The following is a 23,584-nucleotide window of genomic DNA, read 5'->3' as shown; positions in this document are numbered from 1 at the left end:
AAAAGATGAAAATATGACTTTGTTTATTTAACTGGCCATATGATGACGTCACAACATCTGATTGGCGAAAAGTTCACATGATTTCGTATCTACAATCCCATAGCTTCCTGAAAACGTTTTAATCGTGATTATCACATTTTATTCTTACGAGCTATAACAGATTAAAATTTACTGTAAAGATGAAATTAATGACGCTGTTAATTAAAATTTTTAGGCATGGTGACGTCATAAAAATTAAAATATTTTTAACTCATGCGTAAGATAGTTGATTGACCTAGACAATATTAAAATCTCAGAGAAAAAGGAATACAGATAGGCGTGATGCGCTCCATTGAATATGATGAGCAATAACGAAAGAGACAAAAATCCTATATTTTACATTCGTGTGGCCATACGATGACGTCACAATGTCCGGTTAGCCATATTGATTCATGATCCGATTTCTACAACTCATCAACTTCCAGAATATGTAATTAAAAAAAAGTTCACCTCGTTGTTTAGAATCTATGACTGTTTAAAAAAAGGCATAATTTTGACAAATTTTTGAACTTTTTCATCAAAAACGCACGTAAAGTATCCAATTCAACGTGCCCGTATGACGTAATTGTAAGTCGAAATTGTTTTAAAATTTGTAAAATTACTATAAAAGGCTGGAAAAACATAATTCAATAAAAAAAAAATACTTTTAGCGCTACGTGCGCACCACGCGCATAAAATTGTTCGCGCGCGTGGGAAATTTTGACATGGTCAAAATGTCATGATCAGCGTAGAAAGTTGATTAAAAATTAATTTTGCGCATTTTGAATTTTAAATGCGTGTGCGCGCGTAACTTTGTGTAAAACACGCAATTTTTTTCCACAAAAAGTTAGCGCATGATATAAATTAAAGTTTTGCTAAGTTTCAATTTAAATTGTTATATGGTTTTAAATCTATGTTAAATACGCGAAATTCATAAAATCGTGCGTAAGTCACGTTGCGCATTTCTGACGTCATTCACAATAGGAGGTGCACAACTTCACGTGAATGCCCATATGTTGACAAAGTTATGAAATGTTATGTTTACACGTTTTTGAGATACGCGAGATACAAAAATAGAGGAGAAATGCGCGTGCGCGCGTAACGTCTTGTAAAACATGGCATTTTTAATCCACAAAAAGTTTGCCCTTGATATGACTTAAATTTTCACAAAGTGTCAAATCAAATTTATGCTTGGTTTTTAGTCTATGATCAATCATAAAAAATCATAAAATCGCACGTAAGTCACGTTGCGCAACTCTGACGTCATTCAAAAATAGGAGGTGCACAACTTCACGTAAATGCCCATATGTTGACAAAGTTATGAAATGTTATGTTTACAAGTTTTTGAGATACGTGAGGCACAAAAATGAGGGAGAAAGAAATAAGAAAAAAAAAAAAAAAAAAAAAAAAAAGTAACAGGACGATTACAAGGAGTTATCCGCTACTAAGCGGATAACTAAAAAAAAAAACTAGACATGAAACTCGTCACTTTGACGAGTTAGTTATCCGCTCGACAAACGCCACGTGCACGTCATACGTTAGAATATTGCACACAGAAAAATATTAAGGCATTATGACCTGAACTGAAGAATATGATATGTTGTTATTTCTGAATTCTGTTATTTTGTGTCATATACATAGTATACACAGTACAATCTGTAAACATATCACAAACAGTGTAAAATAGGTGAAATTACGGGACCCGTATTTTATTGTAATTTTTAACATCTTGACGGTTTCAAAATGAAATGCAAAAGTAGAAATTTCAGAATGAAATTATCTCAGCAACAACATATTAACGTGTAGAAGAAATTGGAATACGTGAAATATTGATGCGCGCTCTTTTAAATGTAATGAAATATAACGCAAAAGATGAAAATACGACTTTTTGTATTTAACTGGCCATATGATAACGTCACAACATTCGATTGGCAAAATTTTCACATGATTTTGTATCTACTATACAATAGCTTCCTGAAAACGTTTTAATCGTGATTATCACATTTTATTCTTACGAGCTATAACAGATTAAAATTTACTGTAAAGATGAAATTAATGACCAATGTAATTTAAATTTTTAGGCATGATGACGTTAAAAAAATTAAAAAATTTTTAATTCATGTAAAAGATAGTTGATTGACCTAGAATATATTAAAATCGGGGTGAAAATGGACAACGAATAAGTGGAGATGCGCTCTATTAAATGTGATGAGCTATGACGAAAGAGACAAAAATCCTATATTTTATATTCGCGTGGCCATACGATGACGTCACAATGTCCGGTTAGCCATATTAATGCATGATTCGATATCTACAACTCATCAACTTCCAGAATATGTAATTTAAAAAAAGTTCTCCATGTAGTTTAGAATCTATGACTGTTTAAAAATAGGCATAATTTTGACGAATTTTTGAACTTTTTCACCAGAAACGCGTGCAAATTATTTAATTCGACGTGCTCGTATGACGTAATTTTAAGTCGAAATTGTTTAAAAGTTGGTAACATTACTATAAAAGGCTGAAAAAACATAAATCACGCGAAAAAAATATGTTTTTAACGCTACGTGTGTACCGCGTGCGTAAAAAGTTTCACGCGCATGGGAATTTTTGACATGCTCAAAATGACATGAAACGCATAGAAAGTTGATTAGAAGTTGATTTTTCGCACTCTAAAATTTTAAACGCGCATGTGCGCGTAACTTTTTGTGAAACATGCTATTTTTAATCCATAGAAAGTTTGCGCTTGATGTGACTTAAATTTTCACAAGGTGTCAAAACAAAATTATGTTTCGTTTTTAGTCTATGATCAATCATTGAAATTCATAAAATCGCACGTAAGTCACGTTGCGCAACTCTGACGTCATTCAAAAATAGGAGGTGCACAAGTTCACGTAAATGTCGATATGTTGACAAAGTTACGATATGTTCTGTTTACAAGTTTTAGAGAAACGCGACGCACAAAAATGACAGAAGGAAAGAAGTACTAGACATGAAACTCGTCACTTTGACGAGTTAGTTATCCGCACGACAAACGCCACACGCACGTCATACGTTGGAATTTTGCACACGGAAAAAGATTATGACATTATGACCTGAACTGAAGAATATCATATGCTGTTAGTGCTGAATTCTGTCAATTTTGTGTCATATAGTATATACAGTGCAAACGGTATAATCTGTATACATGTTACATACAGTGTAGAATAGGTGAAATTACGGGTCCCCCCGTTTATACTTATTTTTAACACGGCTTTGGTATCAAAATGAAACACTAAGATAGCAATTTCGGAAGGAAATTATCTCAGCAACAACATATAAACGTGTGGAAGAAATTTGAATACGTAAAATATAGATGCGCGCCCTTTTAAATGTGATGAACTATTACGCAAAATATGAAAATACAACTTTTTTTATTCAACTGGCCATATGATGACGTTACAACATCCGATTGGCAAAATGTTTACATGAATTCGTATCTACAATCCAATAGCTTCCAGAAAACGTTTTAATCATGATTATCACGTTTTATTCTGACGAGCTATAACAGATTGAAATTTACTGTACAGATGAAAATAAGTGGCCCACGTTATTTTCATTTTTAGACATGATGACGTCATAAAAATTAAAATATTTTAACTCATGCGAAAGATAGTTGATTGAACTAGATAATATAAAAATCGGGGTGAAAATGGAAAACAGATAATTGGAGATGCGCTCTATTAAATGTGATGAGCTATGATGAAAGATACAAAAATTCTATTTTTTATATTCGCATGGCCATACGATGACGTCACAATGTCCGGTAAGCCGTATTGATGCATGATACATGATCTACAACTCATCATCTTCCAAAATACGTAATAAAAATAACTTTTACCGTTTAGTTTAGAAACTACGACTGTTTAAAAAAAGGTATAATTTTGAAAAATTTTGACCAATTTTTGAACTTTTTCATCAAAAACGCACATAAATTATCCAATTCGACGTGCCCGTATGACGTAATTTGAAGTCGAAATTGTTTAAAAGTTGGTAAAATTACTAGAAAAGGCTGAAAAAACATAAATCACGCGAAAAAATCTGTTTTTAACGGTACGTGTGCTCCGCGCGCGTAAAAATTTGCGCGCGCCTGGGAATTTTTGACATTCTCAAAATGACATGAAACGCGTAGAAAGTTGATTAGAAATTAATTTTGCGCATTTTGAAATTTTAAATGCGCGTACGCGCATAACTTTTTGTAAAACACGCATTTTTTTTTCAACAAAAAGTTAGCGCATGATATAAATTAAACTTTTGCAAAGTTTCAATTTAAAATGTTATTTGGTTTTTGACCTATGTTAAATATGTGAAATTCATAAAATCGCGCGTAAGTCATGTTGCGCAACTCTGACATAATTCAAAAATAGGAGGTGCACAACTTCACGTGAATGCCCTCATGCTGACAAAGTTATAACATGTTATGTTTACAAGTTTTTGAGATACGTGAGACACAAAAATGAGGGAGAAGGAAAGAAAAAACTAGACATGAAACTCGTCACTTTGACGAGTTAGTTATCCGCACCACGACAAACGCCACGTGCACGTCATACGTTGGAATATTGCACACCGAAAAAGATTATGTCATTATGACCTGAACTGAAGAATATGATGTGTTGTTAGTGCTGAATGCTGTATATTTTCTGTCATATAGTATACACAGTATAATCTGTATACATGTCACAAACAGTGTAAAATAGGTGAAATTACGGGACCCGTATTTTATTTTAATTTTCAAAAGGAAACGCGAAGGTACTGTAGTAATTTCGGAAGAAAATTATCTCAGCAACAACATATTAACGTTTAGAAGAAATTTGAATACGTGAAATATTAATGCGCGCTTTTTTAAATGTAATGAACTATGACGCAAAAGATGAAAATATGACTTTGTTTATTTAACTGGCCATATGATGACGTCACAACATCTGATTGGCGAAAAGTTCACATGATTTCGTATCTACAATCCCATAGCTTCCTGAAAACGTTTTAATCGTGATTATCACATTTTATTCTTACGAGCTATAACAGATTAAAATTTACTGTAAAGATGAAATTAATGACGCTGTTAATTAAAATTTTTAGGCATGGTGACGTCATAAAAATTAAAATATTTTTAACTCATGCGTAAGATAGTTGATTGACCTAGACAATATTAAAATCTCAGAGAAAAAGGAATACAGATAGGCGTAATGCGCTCCATTGAATATGATGAGCAATAACGAAAGAGACAAAAATCCTATATTTTACATTCGTGTGGCCATACGATGACGTCACAATGTCCGGTTAGCCATATTGATTCATGATCCGATTTCTACAACTCATCAACTTCCAGAATATGTAATTAAAAAAAAGTTCACCTCGTTGTTTAGAATCTATGACTGTTTAAAAAAAGGCATAATTTTGACAAATTTTTTAACTTTTTCATCAAAAACGCACGTAAAGTATCCAATTCAACGTGCCCGTATGACGTAATTGTAAGTCGAAATTGTTTTAAAATTGGTAAAATTACTATAAAAGGCTGGAAAAACATAATTCAATAAAAAAAAATACTTTTAGCGCTACGTGCGCACCACGCGCATAAAATTGTTCGCGCACGTGGGAAATTTTAACAGGACGATTACAAGAAGTTATCCGCTACTAAGCGGATAACTAACTAGACATGAAAGATTATGGCATTATGACCTGAACTGAAGACTATGATATGCTGTTAGTGCTGAATTCTGTCAATTTTGTGTCATATAGTATATACATGCAAACAGTATAAATCTGTATACATATTACATACAGTGTAGAATAGGTGAAATTACGGGACCCGCCATTTATTCCAATTTTTAACATGGCGACGGTATCAAAATGAAACACTTAGATAGCAATTTCAGAAGGAAATTATCTCAGGAACAACATATTAACGTGTAGAAGAAATTTGAATACGTAAAATATAGATGCGCACCCTTTTAAATGTGATGAACTATTACGCAAAATATGAAAATACGTCTTTTTTTATTCAACTGGCCATATGATGACGTCAGAACATCCGATTGGCAAAATGTTTACATGAATTCGTATCTACAATCCAATAGCTTCCAGAAAACGTTTTAATCGTGATTATCACATTTTATTCTGATGAGCTATAACAGATTAAAATTTACTGTAAAGATAAATATAAGTGACCCACGTTATTTACATTTTTAGACATGATGACGTCATAAAAATGAAAAAAAATTTTACTCTTGTGTAAGATAGTTGATTGACCTAGAAAATTTCAAAATCTGGGTTAAAATGGAATACGGATAAGTGGAGAGGCGCTCTATTAAATGAGATGCGCTATGACGGAAGATACAAAAATCCTATATTTTATATTTGTGTGGCCATACGATGACGTCACAATGTCCGGTTTGCCATATCAATGCATGATTCCTTATCTACAACTTATTATCTTCCTGGATATGTAATTTAAACAAAGTTCACCTCGTAGTTTAGAATCTATGATTGTTTAAAAAAAGGTATAATTTTTACAAATTTTTGAACTTTTTCCTCAAAAACGCACATAAATTATCCAATTCGACGTGCCCGTATGACGTAATTTGAAGTCGAAATTGTTTCAAAGTTGGTAAAATTACTATAAAAGGCTTGAAAACATAAATCACGAGAGAAAAATTGTTTTCAACGCTACGTTCGCACCGCGCGCGTAAAAAAAAGCGCACGCGTGGGAATTTTTTACATGCTTAAAATGACATGAAACGCGTAGAAAGTTGATTAGAAATTGATTTTTCGCAATTTGAAATTTTAAACGCGCGTGCGCGCGTAACTTCGTGTGAACCATGCCATTTTTTCCCCATAGTCAGTTAGCGCAAGATATAACTTAAACTTTTTTTCAGTTTCAATTTAAATTGTTATATGGTTTTTGATCTATGTTAAATACGCGAAATTCGGAAAAACGCGCGTAAGTCATGTTGCGCAACTCTGACGTAATTAAAAAATAGGAGGTGCACAATTTCACGTAAATGCCCACATGTTGACAAAGTTATGAAATGTTATGTTTACACGTTTTTGAGTTACGCGAGACACAAAAATGACAGAAAGAAAGAAGACTAGACATGAAACTCGTCACATTGACGAGTTAGTTATCCGCACCACGACAAACGCCACGTGCACGTCATACGTTGGAATATTGCACACAGATAAATATTATGGCATTATGACAAGAACTGAAGAATATGATATGCTGTTAGTGCTGAATTCTGTCAATTTTGTGTCATATAGTATATACATGCAAACAGTATAATCTGTATACATATTACATACAGTGTAGAATAGGTGAAATTACGGGACCCGTCATTTATTCAAATTTTTAACATGGCGACGGTATCAAAATGAAACACTTAGATAGCAATTTCAGAAGGAAATTATCTCAGCAACAACATATTAACGTGTAGAAGAAATTTGAATGCGTAAAATATAGATGCGCACCCTTTTAAATGTAATGAACTATTACGCAAAATATGAAAATACGTCTTTTTTTATTCAACTGGCCATATGATGACGTCACAACATCCGATTGGCAAAATGTTTACATGAATTCGTATCTACAATCCAATAGCTTCCAGAAAACGTTTTAATCGTGATTATCACATTTTATTCTGATGAGCTATAACAGATTAAAATTTACTGTAAAGATAAATATAAGTGACCCACGTTATTTACATTTTTAGACATGATGACGTCATAAAAATTTTAAAAATTTTTACTCATGCGTAAGATAGTTGATTGACCTAGAAAATTTCAAAATCTGGGTTAAAATGGAATACGGATAAGTGGAGAGGCGCTCTATTAAATGAGATGCGCTATGAAGAAAGATACAAAAATCCTATATTTTATATTCGCGTGGCCATACGATGACGTCACAATGTCCGGTTTGCCATATCAATGCATGATTCCTTATCTACAACTTATCATCTTCCTGGATATGTAATTTAAACAAAGTTCACCTCGTAGTTTAGAATCTATGATTGTTTAAAAAAAGGTATAATTTTGACAAATTTTTGAACTTTTTCCTCAAAAACGCACATACATTATCCAATTCGACGTGCCCGTATGACGTAATTTGAAGTCGAAATTGTTTCAAAGTTGGTAAAATTACTATAAAAGGCTTGAAAACATAAATCACGAGAGAAAAATTGTTTTCAACGCTACGTTCGCACCGCGCGCGTAAAAAAAAGCGCGCGCGTGGGAATTTTTTACATGCTTAAAATGACATGAAACGCGTAGAAAGTTGATTAGAAATTGATTTTTCGCAATTTGAAATTTTAAACGCGCGTGCGCGCGTAACTTCGTGTGAAACATGCCATTTTTCCCCATAGTCAGTTAGCGCAAGATATAACTTAAACTTTTTTTCAGTTTCAATTTAAATTGTTATATGGTTTTCGATCTATGTTAAATACGCGAAATTCGGAAAAACGCGCATAAGTCATGTTGCGCAACTCTGACGTCATTCAAAAATAGGAGGTGCACAATTTCATGTAAATGCCCACATGTTGACAAAGTTATGAAATGTTATGCTTACACGTTTTTGAGTTACGCGAGACACAAAAATGACAGAAAGAAAGAAGAATACAGAAAAAAAAAAAAAAAAAAAAAAAGATGATGAAACAGGACAGTTACAAGGAGTTATCCGCTCAATGCGGATAACTAAATACAGAAAAAAAAAAAAAAAAAAGATGATGAAACAGGACAGTTACAAGGAGTTATCCGCTCAATGCGGATAACTAAAAAAAGTAACAGGACAGTTACAAGGAGTTATCCGCTCAATGCGGATAACTAACTAGACATAAAACTCGTCACTTTGACGAGTTAGTTATCCGCACGACAAACGCCACGTGCACGTCATACGTTGGAATATTGCACACGGAAAAAGATTATGGCATTGTGACCTGAACTGAAGAATATGATATGTTTTTATTGCTGAATTCTGTTATTTTGTGTCATATAGTATACACAGTATAATCTGTATACATATCACATACAGTGTAGAATAGGTGAAATTACGGGACCCGCTATTTATTCAAATTTTTAACATATTGACGGTTTCAAAATGAAACGCGAATGTAGCAATTTCGGAAGGAAATTATCTCAGCAACAACATATTAACGTGTAGAAGAAATTTGAACACGTGAAATATTGATGCGCGCTCTTTTAAATGTAATGAACTATGACGCAAAAGATGAAAATACGACTTTTTTTATTTAACTGGCCATATGATGACGTCACAACATCCGATTGGCAAAATGTTTACATGATTTCGTATCTACAATCCAATAGCTTCCAGAAAACATTTTAATCGTGATTATCCCATTTTGTTCTTACGAGCGATAACAGATTAAAATTTACTGTAAAGATGAAATTAATGACCCAAGTAATTAACATTTTTAGGCATGATGACGTTACAAATATTAAAATATTTTTAACTCATACGAAAGGTAGTTGATTGACCTAGACAATATTAAAATCTCGGAGAAAATGGAATACGGATAAGCGTGATGCGCTCCATTGAATGTGATGAGCAATAACGAAAGAGACAAAAATCCTATATTTTATATTCGCGTGGCCATACGATGACGTCAAAATGTCCTGTTAGCCATATTAATGTATGATTTGATATCTACAACTCATCAACTTCCAGAATATGTAATAAAAATAACTTTCACCGTTTAGTTTAGAAACTACGACTGTTTAAAAAAAGGCATAATTTTGACGATTTTTTTAGCTTTTTGATCAAATACGCGCGCAAATTATTCAATTCGACGTGCTCGTAATGACGTAATTTTAAGTCGAAATTGTTTAAAAGCGCGTAAGTTCTTGTAAAACATGGCATTTTTAGTACACAAAAAGTTGACCCTTGATAAGAATTAACCTTACACCAAGTTTCAACTAATAATCACTTTTAGTTTTTATCGTATGATAAATCATTGTAATTTATAAAATCGCGCGTAAGTCACGTTGCGCAACTCTGACGTCATTCAAAAATAGGAGGTGCACAACTTCACGTAAATGTCCATATGATGACAAAGTTATGAAATATTATGTTTACAAGTTTTTGAGATACGCGAGACACAAAAATGGAGGAGAAAGAAAGAAGAATAATATAAAGAAAAAAAAGATCCAGGACGGTTACAAGGAGTTATCCGCTCAATGCGGATAACTAATAACATAGTAAAAGAATCTGGACAATAACAAGGAGTTATCCGCTTACGAGCGATAACAGATTAAAATTTACTGTAAAGATGAAATTAATGACCCAAGTAATTAACATTTTTAGGCATGATGACGTTACAAATATTAAAATATTTTTAACTCATACGAAAGGTAGTTGATTGACCTAGACAATATTAAAATCTCGGAGAAAATGGAATACGGATAAGCGTGATGCGCTCCATTGAATGTGATGAGCAATAACGAAAGAGACAAAAATCCTATATTTTATATTCGCGTGGCCATACGATGACGTCAAAATGTCCTGTTAGCCATATTAATGTATGATTTGATATCTACAACTCATCAACTTCCAGAATATGTAATAAAAATAACTTTCACCGTTTAGTTTAGAAACTACGACTGTTTAAAAAAAGGCATAATTTTGACGATTTTTTTAGCTTTTTGATCAAATACGCGCGCAAATTATTCAATTCGACGTGCTCGTAATGACGTAATTTTAAGTCGAAATTGTTTAAAAGTTGGTAAAATTACTAGAAAAGGCTGGAAAAACATAAATCACGCGAAAAAAGTATGTTTTTAAAGCTACGTGCGCCCCTCGCGCGTAAAAATTTGCGCACGTGTGGGAATTTTTGACATACTCAAAATGACAAGAAATGCGTAGAAAGTTGATTAGAAATTGATTTTTCGCATTTTAAAATTTTAAATGCGCGTGCACGCGTAACTTTGTGTGAAACATGCCATTTTTAATCCACAGAAAGTTGACTCTTGATATGAATTAAATTTTCACCAAGTCTCAATACAAAATGACTTTCGGTTTTTAATCTATGATCAATCATTTAAATTCATAAAATTGCGCGCAAGTCACGTTGCGCAACTCTGACGTTTTTCAAAAATAGGAGGTGCACAACTTCACGTAAATATCTATATGTTGACAAAGTTATGATATGTTCTGTTCACACATTTTAGAGAAACAGGGCTCACAAAAAAAGGAAGAAAGACAGAAGAACTAGACATGAAACTCGTCACTTTGACGAGTTAGTTATCCGCACGTCAAACGCCACGTGCACGCACACAGAAAAAAGATTATGGCGTTATGACCTGAACTGAAGAATATGATATGTTTTTATTGCTGAATTCTGTTATTTTGTGTTATATAGTATACACAGTATAATCTGTATACATATCACATACAGTGTAGAATAGGTTAAATTACGGGACCCGCTATTTATTCCAATTTTTAACATGGCGACGGTATCAAAATGAAACACTAAGATAGCAAATTCGGAATGAAATGATATCAGCAAGAACATATTAGCGTGTAGAAGAAATTTGAATATGTGAAATATTGATGTGCGTCCTTTTAAATGTGATGAACTATTACGCAAAAGATGAAAATACGATATTTTTTATTTAACTGGCCATATGATGACGTCACAACATCCGATTGGCAAAATGTTCACATGATTTCTTATCTACAATTCAATAGCTTCCAGAAAACGTTTTAATCGTGATTATCACATTTCATTCGTACGAGCTATAACAGATTAAAATTTACTGTAAAGATGAAATTAATGACCCACGTAATTTAAATGTTTAGTCATGATGACGTCATAAAAATTAAAATATTTTTAACTCATGCGAAAGGTAGTTGATTGACCTACACAATATTAAAATCTCGGAGAAAATGGTATACGGATAAGTGGAGATGCGCTCTATTAAATGTGATAAGCTATGACGAAAGATACAAAAATCCTATATTTTATATTCGGATGGCCATACGATGATGTCACAATGTCCGGTTAGCCATAATAATGCATGATCCGATATCTACAACTTATCTACTTCCAGAATATGGAATAAAAATAATTTTAACCGTTTAGTTCAGAAACTACAACTGTTTAAAAAAAGGCATAATTTTGACGAATTTTTGAACTTTTTTATCAAAAACGTGCGCAAATTATCCAATTCGACGTGCTCGTATGATGTAATTTTAAGTCGAAATTGTTTAAAAGTTAGTAAAATTACTAGAAAAGGCTAGAAAAACATAAATCATGCAAAAAAGTATATTTTTAACGATACGTGCGAACAGCGCGTATACAAATTTGCGCGCACGTGGGAATTTTTGATATGCTCAAAATGACAAGAAACGTGTAGAAAGTTGATTAGAAATTGATTTTTCGCATTTCAAAATTTTAAATGCGCGTGCGCGCGTAACTTCGTCTATAACATGCCATTTTTAGTGCACAAAAACTTAGCGCAAGATATAAATTAAACTTTTGCTAAGTTTCAATTTAAATTGTTATATGGTTTTCAATCTATGTTAAATACGCGAAATTCATAGAATCGCGCGTAAGTCACGTTGCGCATTTCTGACGTCATTCACAATAGGAGGTGCACAACTTCACGTGAATGCCCATATGTTGCCAAAGTTATGAAATGTTTTGTTTACAAGTTTTTGAGATACGCGAGACACAAAAATGGAGGAGAAATGCACGTGCGCGCGTAAGTTCTTGTAAAACATGGCATTTTTAGTACACAAAAAGTTGACCCTTGATAGGAATTAACCTTACACCAAGTTTCAACTAATAATCACTTTTAGTTTTTATCGTATGATAAATCATTGTAATTTATAAAATCGCGCGTAAGTCACGTTGCGCAACTCTGACGTCATTCAAAAATAGGAGGTGCACAACTTCACGTAAATGTCCATATGATGACAAAGTTATGAAATATTATGTTTACAAGTTTTTGAGATACGCGAGACACAAAAATGGAGGAGAAAGAAAGAAGAATAATATAAAGAAAAAAAAGATCCAGGACGGTTACAAGGAGTTATCCGCTCAATGCGGATAACTAATAACATAGTAAAAGAATCTGGACAATAACAAGGAGTTATCCGCTCAATGCGGATAACTAATAATACAGAAAAAAATATTGATCCCATACAATAACAAGGAGTTATCCGCCAAGTGCGGATAACTAACTAGACTTGAACTCGTCACTTTGACGAGTTAGTTATCCGCACGACAAACGCCACGCGCACGTCATACGTTGGAATTTTGCACACGGAAAAAGATTATGGCATTATGACCTGAACTGAAGAATATCATATGCTGTTAGTGCTGAATTCTGTCAATTTTGTGTCATATAGTATATACAGTGCAAACGGTATAATCTGTATACATGTTACATACAGTGTAGAATAGGTGACATTACGAGACCCCCCGTTTATTCTTATTTTTAACATGGCGACAGTATCAAAATGAAACACTAAGATAGCAATTTCGGAAGGACATTATCTCAGCAACCATATATTAACGTGTAGAAGAAATTTGAATACGTAAAATATAGATGCGCGCCCTTTTAAATGTGATGAACTATTACGCAAAATATGAAAATACGCCTTTTTTTATTCAACTGGCCATATGATGACGTCACAACATCCGGTTGGCAAAATGTTTACATGAATTCGTATCTACAATCCCATAGCTTCCAGAAAACGTTTTAATCATGATTATCGCTTTTTATTCTGATGAGCTATAACAGATTGAAATTTACTGTAAAGATGAAAATAAGTGACCCACATTATTTACAATTTTCGACATGATGACGTCATAAAAATTAAAATATTTTTAACTCATGCGAAAGATAGTTCATTCACCTAGACAATATCAAAATCGGGGTGAAAATAAAAAACGTATAAGTGGAGATACGCTCTATTAAATGTGATGCGCTATGACGAAAGATATAAAAATCCTATATTTTATATTCGCGTGGCCATACGATGACGTTATAATTTCCGATTAGCCATATTAATGCATGATTCCATATCTACAACTCATCAACTTCCAGAATATATAATTTAAAAAAAGTTCACCTCGTAGTTTAGAATCTATGAATGTTTAAAAAAAGGCATAATTTTGACGAATTTTGACAAATTTTTGAACTTTTTCATAAAAAACGCACGTAAATTATCCAATTGGATGTGCCCGTATGACGTAATTTTAGGTCAAAATTGTTAAAAAGTTGGTAAAATTACTAGAAAAGGCTGGAAAAACATGAATCACGCGAAAATTTTTTTATTTTCAACGCTACGTGCGCACCGTGCGAGTAAAAATATACGCGCGCGTGGGAATTTTTGACATGCTCAAAATGACATGAAACGCGTAGAAAGTTGATTAGAAATTGATTTTTCGCAATTTGAAATTTTAAACGCCCGTGCGCGCGTAACTTCGTGTGAAACATGCCATTTTTTTTCCACAGTCAGTTAGCGCAAGATATAAATTAAACTTTTGTTAAGTTTCAATTTAAATTGCTATATGGTTTTCGATCTATGTTAAATACGCGAAATTCGTTAAAACGCGCGTAAATCACGTTGCGCAATTCTGACGTCATTCACAATAGGAGGTGCACAATTTCACGTGAATGCCCACATGTTGAGAAAGTTATAAAATGTTTTGTTTACAAGTTTTTGAGATACGCGAGACACAAAATTGACAGAAAGAAAGAATAATACAGAAAAAAAAAAAAAAGATGATTTCATACAGTTACAAGGAGTTATCCGCTACTAAGCGGATAACTAAAAAAAGTAACAGGACGATTACAAGGAGTTATCCGCTACTATGCGGATAACTAATAACATAGAACTAGATTTGAACTCGTCACTTTGACGAGTTCGGGTTATCCGCGCAAACGCAACATGCACATACTTTAAACTATATGAACTTCGACAATTATTATGCCATCCTATGACATTAATTAAGAATGTTTACAGTGCTGAATTGTACCTATTTTGTAGCATACAGCATATTAAAGTGTTTACAGAATACACTGTATGTTATATACAGTGTAGCATAGACGAAATTACGAGACCCATCTTTTAAATCCAATTATTAACACGATGACGTTATCAAATTGGCATATAAAGATAACAATTTTAGAAGATATTTATCTAAATAATTACATTAATACAAATTTGAAGAATTTTGGGCACGTGAAAGTGAAATGCGCTCTCGTTTAAACGCAATGAACTTTTACGCAAGAGATGAAAATATGACTTTTTGAATTTAATTGGCCATATGATGACATCACAACATCTGATTGGCAAAATATTGACATGAATTCATATCTACAATCTAATACCTTCCAGAAAACATTTTAATCATGATTATCACTTTTTATTCTGACGAGCTATAACAGATTGAAATTTTCTGTAAAGATGAAAATAAGTGACCCACGTTATTTACATTTTAAGACATGATGACGTCAAAAAAATTAAAATATTTTTAACTCATTTGAAAGATAGTTGATTGACGTAGACAATATTAAAATCTTGGGGGAAATGGAATACGTATAAGCAAGATGCGCTCTGTTGAATGTGATGAGCAATAACGAAAAAGACAAAAATCCTATATTTTTTTTATTCGTGTGGCCATACGATGACGTCATAACATCCGAGAGGTAAAAATTTTGTATGAATTCATATCTACAATTTATCTTCTTACATAATAAGTTAAAACAATTGGGGGTCACCATTGATCCTGAAGAGCTATAATAGATTCAAAATAGGCATTATTTTGACAATATTTTATAACTTTTTCAACTAAAACGGGCGCAATTGGTATAAATCAACGTGTTCGTATGACGTCATTTTAATTTGCAATGATGCCAATCCTTTTTTAAATGACTAGGAAATGCTGGAAAATCACAATTCAAGAGAAAAAAACATATTTTTCATGCTCCGTGCGCACCTTACGTGTAAAATTTTTCGCGTGCGCGGTAATTTTTGACATGCTCAAAATGTCATGATCACCGCAGAAAGTTGATTAGAAATTAATTTTGCGCATTTTGAAACTTTAAATGCGCGTGCGCGCGTAACTTCTTGTAAAACATGCCATTTTTAATCCATAGAAAGTTTGCCTTTGATATGACTTAAATATTCACCAAATGTCAATACAAAATGACTTTCATTTTTTATCTTATGATCAATCATTGAAATTCATAAAATCGCGCGTAAGTCACGTTGCGCAACTCTGACGTCATTCAAAATATGGAGGTGCACAACTTCAGATAAATGTCCATATAATGACAAAGTTATACAAAAGATATATTCACAAGCAATAGGGGATATGCTGCTCACAAAAATCAGGAAAAGAAAGAAGAACAAAGATGATGAAAAACTAGATTTGAACTCGTCACTACGGACGAGTTAGGTTATCCGCAGCGCAAATGCCACGTGCACGTCATACGTTAGAATATTGCGCGCAGAAATACGATTACGCCATTGAAATAATGTTAGTGCGCTCTCAATTTTGCGTCGCGTCAAAGTATATACGGTATACGCTATATTCTGTATACGTACTACATACAGTGCAGAATAGGTGAAAATAAGAGACCAAAGTTATTGACGCTTTTGGACATGATGACGTCATCACAATTTAAAAAATGGTAGATTATGCGAAAGATAATTGATTGGCCTAGACAATATAACAAAATGGCGGGAAATGGAATACGGATAAGTGGAGATGCGCTCTATTAAATGTGATGAGCTATGCGAAAGAGACAAAAATCCTATATTTTATATTCGAGTGGCCATATGATGACGTCACAATGTCCGGTTAGCCATATCGATGCATGATTCGAGAAATACAACTCATCTACTTCCAGAATCTGAAATTTTAAAAAAGTTCACCATGGAGTTTAGAATCTATGACTGTTTTAAAAAAGGCATACTTTTCACGAATTGTTGAACTTTTTCATCAAAAACGCGCACAAATTGTTCAATTCTACGTGCTCGTATGACGTAATTTTAAGTTGAAATTGATTGAAAATTGGTAAATTTACTAGAAAAGGCTGAAAAAACAAAAATCAAGCAAAAAGAAGATGTTTTTGCGCTAAAAGCGCACGCGCGCGTAAAAAAATTGCGCACGCGTGGGAATTTTTGAAATGTTCAAAATGACCTGAAACGCGTAGAAAGTTGATTAGAAATTAATTTTACGCATTTTGAAATTTTAAACGCGCGTGCGCGCGTAACTTTTTTTGAAACATGCCATTTTCAATCCATAGAAACTTTGCGCATGATATCACTTAAAGTTTCTCCAAGTTTCAATACAAAATGATTATTAGTTTTTATTCTATGATCAATCATTGAAATTCATAAAATCGCGCGTAACTTACGCTGCGCGACTCGAAATTTTTAAAAAAAAGTTTCTTGCACATCTACAGCTACAGGGCAACCTTTTGACAAAGTTATACAATCATATGTTGGCCAGAATTAGAGATACGCTGCGAACAAAATTCGTGGAAAGAAAGAAGAATAAAGAAAAAAAAAAAAAAAAAAAAAGATCCTGACAATAACAAGAGGTTATCCGCCAAGTGCGGATAACCAAAAAAGATATTTACAATCACATGGGTTATCCTGCAACTAAGTTGCGGATAACCAAAAAGAATCTGGACAATAACAAGGAGTTATCCGCTCAATGCGGATAACTAAAAAAGATGTTGATGATGATTTCGTACAATCACAAGAGGTTATCCTGCAACTTCGTTGCGGATAACCAAAAAATAAAAAGTTGATGTTGATGATTTCGTACAATCACAAGAGGTTATCCTGCAACTTCGTTGCGGATAACCAACTAGACATGAAACTCGTCACTTTGACGAGTTAGTTATCCGCACGACAGATGCCACGTGCACGTCATACGTTAAAAACTATAAGAGGTGGTCCTGTATTTTCGCCTTGTATTATAATTATACAGTACACTGTGTATAAAAGGAGACATTAATTCTACATGATACAGAGGGCGGCAAACAACAATTTGCTCACATCAGAGACTATGCTGGTGTACATTGTACTACTGTATATTATATGACATATTAACTGAATTAATGGACCTGCCTTTAATTCAAATATTTAACATGATGACGTCATAAAAAAAACAACACAACGATAGCAATTTCTGAAGAAAATTATCTTAGCAACAACATATTAACGTGTAGAAGAAATTTGAATACGTAAAATGTTGGTGCGCGCACATTTAAATGTGATGAACTATTACGCAAAATATGAAAATACGACTTTTTTTATTCAACTGGCAATATGATGACGTCACAACATCCGATTGGCAAAATGTTTACATGAATTCGTACGTATCTACAATCCTATAGCTTCCAGAAAACGTTTTAATCGTGATTATCACATTTTATTCTTACGAGGTATTACAGATTAAAATTTACTGTAAAGATGAAATTAATGACCCAAGTAATTAAAATTTTTAGGCATGATGACGTTATAAAAATTTAAATATTTTTATCTCATGCTAAAGAAAGTTGATTGACCTAAACAATATATAAATATAGGAGAAAAAGGAATACAGATAAGCGTGATGCGCTCCATTGAATGTGATGAGCAATAACGAAACAGACAAAAATCCTATATTTTACATTCGTGTGGCCAAACGATTACGTCACAATGTTTTTTTAGCCTTATCGATGCATGATCCGATATCTGCAACTCATCAACTTCTAGATTTTGTAATAAAAATAACCGGTTCACGGTTTACTTTAGAAACTATGACTGTTTAAAAAAAGACATTATTTTGATGATTTTTTAAGCTTTTTCATAAAAAACGCGCACAAATTGTCTAATTCAACGTGTTCGTATGGCGTTATTTAAACTGGAAAAGGTCTAAATTGTTTTCAAAATTACTAGGAAAGGCTTGAAAAATATAATTCAAGAGAAAAAAATATGTTTTTATCGCTACGTGCGCACCGCGTGCGTAAAAAATTGCGCGCCCGTGGGAATTTTTGACATGCTCAAAGTGACATGAAACGCGTAAAAAGTTGATTAGAAATTAATTTTGCGCATTTTGAAATTTTAAATGCGCGTGCGCGCGTAACTTCTTGTGAAACATGCCATTTTTAATCCGTAGAAAGTTTGCCCCTGATATTAAGTTTAATGAAAGAATATTTGTTGGTTCTAAAGTTATGATCAGTTATAGAAATTCATAAAATCGCGCGTATCTTACGCAACGCAACTTTGACATCGTCAAAAAGCTTGGCTGCACATCTACACTTCAATGTCAATCTTTTTACCAAGTTATACAAAGTTATGTTGACAAGCAATATGGGATATGCTGTGGACAAAAATCTGGGAAAGAAAGAAGAATAACAAAGAAGAAGAAAAAAAAAGATATTTACAATCACATAGGTTATCCGCAACTAAGTTGCGGATAACCAATAAAGATTTTATACAATAACAATAGGTGATCATTTTATTCTAAATGATCACCTAATTACTCACATTCTTTAGCTTTCGCCATCTTGGCTGATGGCTTGATCACAAGTGATCCGGTCCACTGCTACTTCCTGGAAATCTGTTGTTATTGTTTCTAGGTGACGTCATACTTTTTGGTAGCAATGATGTGTATACGTGATCGAGATATACAGCCCCTTCGTCGCGGTTGATTGCGTTATTTGGATTGCCTCTCTGATTCTACGCTTAAATGGGTTGAGTCTCTGTCAAGAATGTTGGCCCCCTCCCAATCGATGATGTGGTTTTCTTGCGCTGCATGGTCTGTGATGGCGGATTTGTGGATTTCGGATGTTGATTCCTTTCTAGCTGCCCGGGTGTATTTACGGTTGGTGACCGTATCAGTGTATTTTTGGTGTTCTTTCAGTCTTACTCCAAATTGACGACCTGTTTCCCCAATGTACGATTTCTTGCAACTTTTGCAAGGAATGTCGTAAACAATGTCACTTGTTTGGGTGATGTCCTTCTTGTCTTTGGGGTGGACTAGAATGCTTTTAAGAGTGTTCGTTGGATGCATGGCGGTGGAAATACCATATTTCTTAAAAATCCTTTGAGCTTGTTCTGCCACTCCTTCGACATAAGGTAAAACAACCATACCCTTTGATGGTGTCTCCGACTCTTTGTTCTTATTTCTCTGCTTTGGTTGTTTATTTTTTATTTGTTGTTTGACTCTGTCCAGTGTCCATTTGGGGTATCCACATTTCCTAAGCGCATTCCTGATCTTAACTTCTTCTTCTTTCTTATCCGCCTCCTCTGTAACTATGTTCTCCATTCTATCCATGAGCGTTCTGATGACCCCTAGCTTTTGGTGTAGCGGGTGTTGAGATTGGAAGTTCAGGTACTGGTCAGTATGTGTCTTTTTCCTGTACACCAGCAATTTCAGTGACCCATCTTCTTTCCCGACGATTAATGTGTCCAGGAAGGGGATTTTTCCCTGATCTTCTTCCTCAAACGTGAACTTGATGTTGCCCGTTGGATCGATGGAGTTGAGGTGGTCAGTAAGTTTTTGTGTACTGTCTTTTTGAATTATCTCTAACACATCATCAACGTAGCGACGCCACAGCTTCGGCTTACAATCGAGAGGTGATGTAGCGATGGCTTCTCTCTCTAACCATTCCATAAACAGATTGGCCAGGATTGCACTAACAGGGCTGCCCATGGCAGCACCAAATATCTGACGATAAATTTGTCCCCTGAAGCTGAAATATGTTGTTGTGCAGATAAATTCTAAAAGAGCAATAACGTCGTCCGGGTTTAAATTAGTTCTTTGGTTTAGAGTTTTGTCATTTATCAGTCTATCTTTAATGACGTCCAAGGCTTTTTCGATAGGGGTGTTAGTGAACAAGGATACGACATCGTGAGAATTAAGAATGTCCCCATCGTCAATCATTATCGCTGTCATTTCCTCCGCGAGAGATTTGGAGTTCACAACATGATGTTCGGTGGTACCTACGAGCGGGGCGAGTATCTCGGCAAGGGCTTTTGAGGTTTGATATCCAATCGACCCGGTGTAATCCACTATCGGTCTTATAGGATTTCCCTGTTTGTGGATCTTGGTGGTACAGTACATTCTAGGTGTATTTTCGGCGGTAGGATAGAGTAACCTGTAGTGGCTTTCATTGATCTTGTTTTCGGTTTTTAGTCTTTTCAAAATCTCAACTAACTTCCGTTTGTAACCCGGAGTAGGATCTTTGGTAAGCTTTTCATACGTGTTATGATCGTTTAACATTTCCTTAACCTTGCTTTCATACTCTTTCTTATTTTGAACGACAATACACTTGCCCTTGTCGGCACCCATTACCATTATTTCTTTGTCCTTTTTTAATGTATTAAGAGCAACTCTTTCTTGTTTTGAGATGTTAGATTTGTAGACCGGGCGCCCGGAAGATTTATTCATGTGAAAAGATACAAAAGGTTTGATGATGTAGTTAGGTGCGTATTAGGGCGAGATGCAATATTCGACATTGCTGCCGGGTCACAGCCTGTACATAGGGCCTGTGGGGATCATAACATAGGGGGGTAAAAATGCATTTATTTATGTGAAGCGATACAAGGATAAACTTTTTTGGATATCATTCGCAGTGGGCTACTAATGATAACATCACCAATGACAGCAACTTTATCCTAATAGCAACATTTTAGGGCCACGCCCAAATGGGTTTATTCATGTGAAGCGATACAAGGTTGAATCTTTTTTTAATGGCAGCAGTATATATTGGGGATGTCAAAAACACCAATGCAACTTTATCCTGTACATAAGCTCAGACAGCAGCCGAGCCCTAAAGGTCCGCAGTTTCCCCCTATTCGGCTATATACTCGGCGCGTATGTCGTTTAATGGCGTTCAGCTGAGTTAGAAATACGTGATACGGACGACTCGGACTGACAATAAATACACAGTAGAATGCTAAAACAATAAATAAAGAAAGCAGTTGTTTCCTGTACCAAATCATCAAACATCAAACTCTTAGGAACTCGCCCAAAATGGGTTTATCCATGAAGTGTGTAATCATTTTTGAAAAAAATGGTTTTTTTTTCACTTTATCCGGTACACGTACAGCAGCTCAAATGCCCGAGGCTCCATTCGTGATTAACAATGTTGATAATACAAACACATTCACGATAACGTGTGACTTTTATTTTATAATTGAAATATATCTTTATTTTGGAATAATAAATAACACCAACAAAAACACTTAAACTAACCAACAGCAGATTTGTGTAACATTTTGAACAATCAATATTATATCAAAATCATTATTTCGATCAAAATAATATAATTGAAGAATATTTTTCAGATAAACTAAATAATTACACTCATAATGATCGACACCGGTACCGATTATTGTACATTATTATTATAACTCCATTTAAATATTGTTTTAATTACACACTAGACACTAGTGATATGTCTATATGAAAAAAGGCAACGAAATCTAAATTTGCAACATTTTTTAACATAACATAACATAATAGTAAAGTAAATAATAGTTCGAATTCAACATAATCACTTAGAGAATTGGTAAGGTATAGATTAGACTATCGATTGCACACTATTAATGTATTTTTAACTCAATTTAAATTTTAAAAAAGTAACCGTTTTCATGTGAATTAGACTGATAAAAACCAACAAATAACTTAATCTGCCAACATTTTAAACATCGTTACTTGTCCATAATGGATCGACTACTGTATCGATTACTGCACATTGTTTTACTTTAACTCAAACAAAGTCAAATTTTTAATTGTTACTGTACTAACATTAGGCAGTGATATCTGATAAAAGGCAACATTAATTAATATTAATAATACTGAACCAAATTAAATATCGTTACTTATCCACAATGGATCGACTACTGTATTGATTACTGCACATTATTTTACTATAACTGCCCTAGTCAAATATAAAATTGTTACTGTACTACTAACATTAGACAGTGATATCTGATAAAATGCAACATACTCAGGACCAAATTAAATATCGTTACTTATCCATAATGGATCGACTACTGTATCGATTATTGCACATTATTTTACTATAAACTGCCCAAGTCAAATTTAAAATTGTTACTGTACTAACATTATACAGTGATATCTGATAAAATGCATACTCAGGACCAAATTAAATATCGTTACTTATCCATAATGGATCGACTACTGTATCGATTATTGCACATTATTTTACTATAACTGCCTAAGTCAAATTTAAAATTGTTACTGTACTAACATTATACAGTGATATCTGATAAAAGATATTAATAATACTGGACAAAATTAAATATCATTACTTATCCACAATGGATCGACTACTGTATTGATTATTGCACTGAACCCAGGTCGAATATTTTACATGCAGTGTAACTACCGACACACTGTAAAAGCACAATTGAGCAAAGACATCGAGGTTACTGGCTGTATGCATTAAATAACTGAATATTGTACATTCATCATATTCCATTGTTACTAGCTAAACAGAATACACGATATAATAAAACCAATAGGGGCTATTGGAT

At 33.8% G+C, this 23,584-nt stretch overlaps 2 protein-coding genes across 4 annotated transcripts in view; one reads left to right on the top strand and one right to left on the bottom strand.

Annotated features, from left to right (window-relative positions):
• Positions 1-23,584, top strand: part of LOC140054170 (osteopetrosis-associated transmembrane protein 1-like) — a 95,957-nt gene that overhangs the window by 53,759 nt on the left and 18,614 nt on the right. The window lies entirely within an intron of this gene.
• On the bottom strand, positions 19,734-21,707 carry LOC140054814 (uncharacterized). The gene has a single exon (XM_072099910.1). It carries the CDS (start codon positions 21,468-21,470, stop codon positions 19,734-19,736), a length of 1,737 nt encoding a protein of 578 aa, XP_071956011.1. The 5' UTR covers positions 21,471-21,707.

The sequence above is a fragment of the Antedon mediterranea genome, chromosome 7, assembly GCF_964355755.1.
Source record: "Antedon mediterranea chromosome 7, ecAntMedi1.1, whole genome shotgun sequence".
In the NCBI taxonomy this organism is placed as follows: Eukaryota; Metazoa; Echinodermata; class Crinoidea; order Comatulida; family Antedonidae; genus Antedon; species Antedon mediterranea.
Note: the sequence above shows the minus strand (reverse complement) of the source record. Positions and strands in the feature narration are given on the sequence as shown.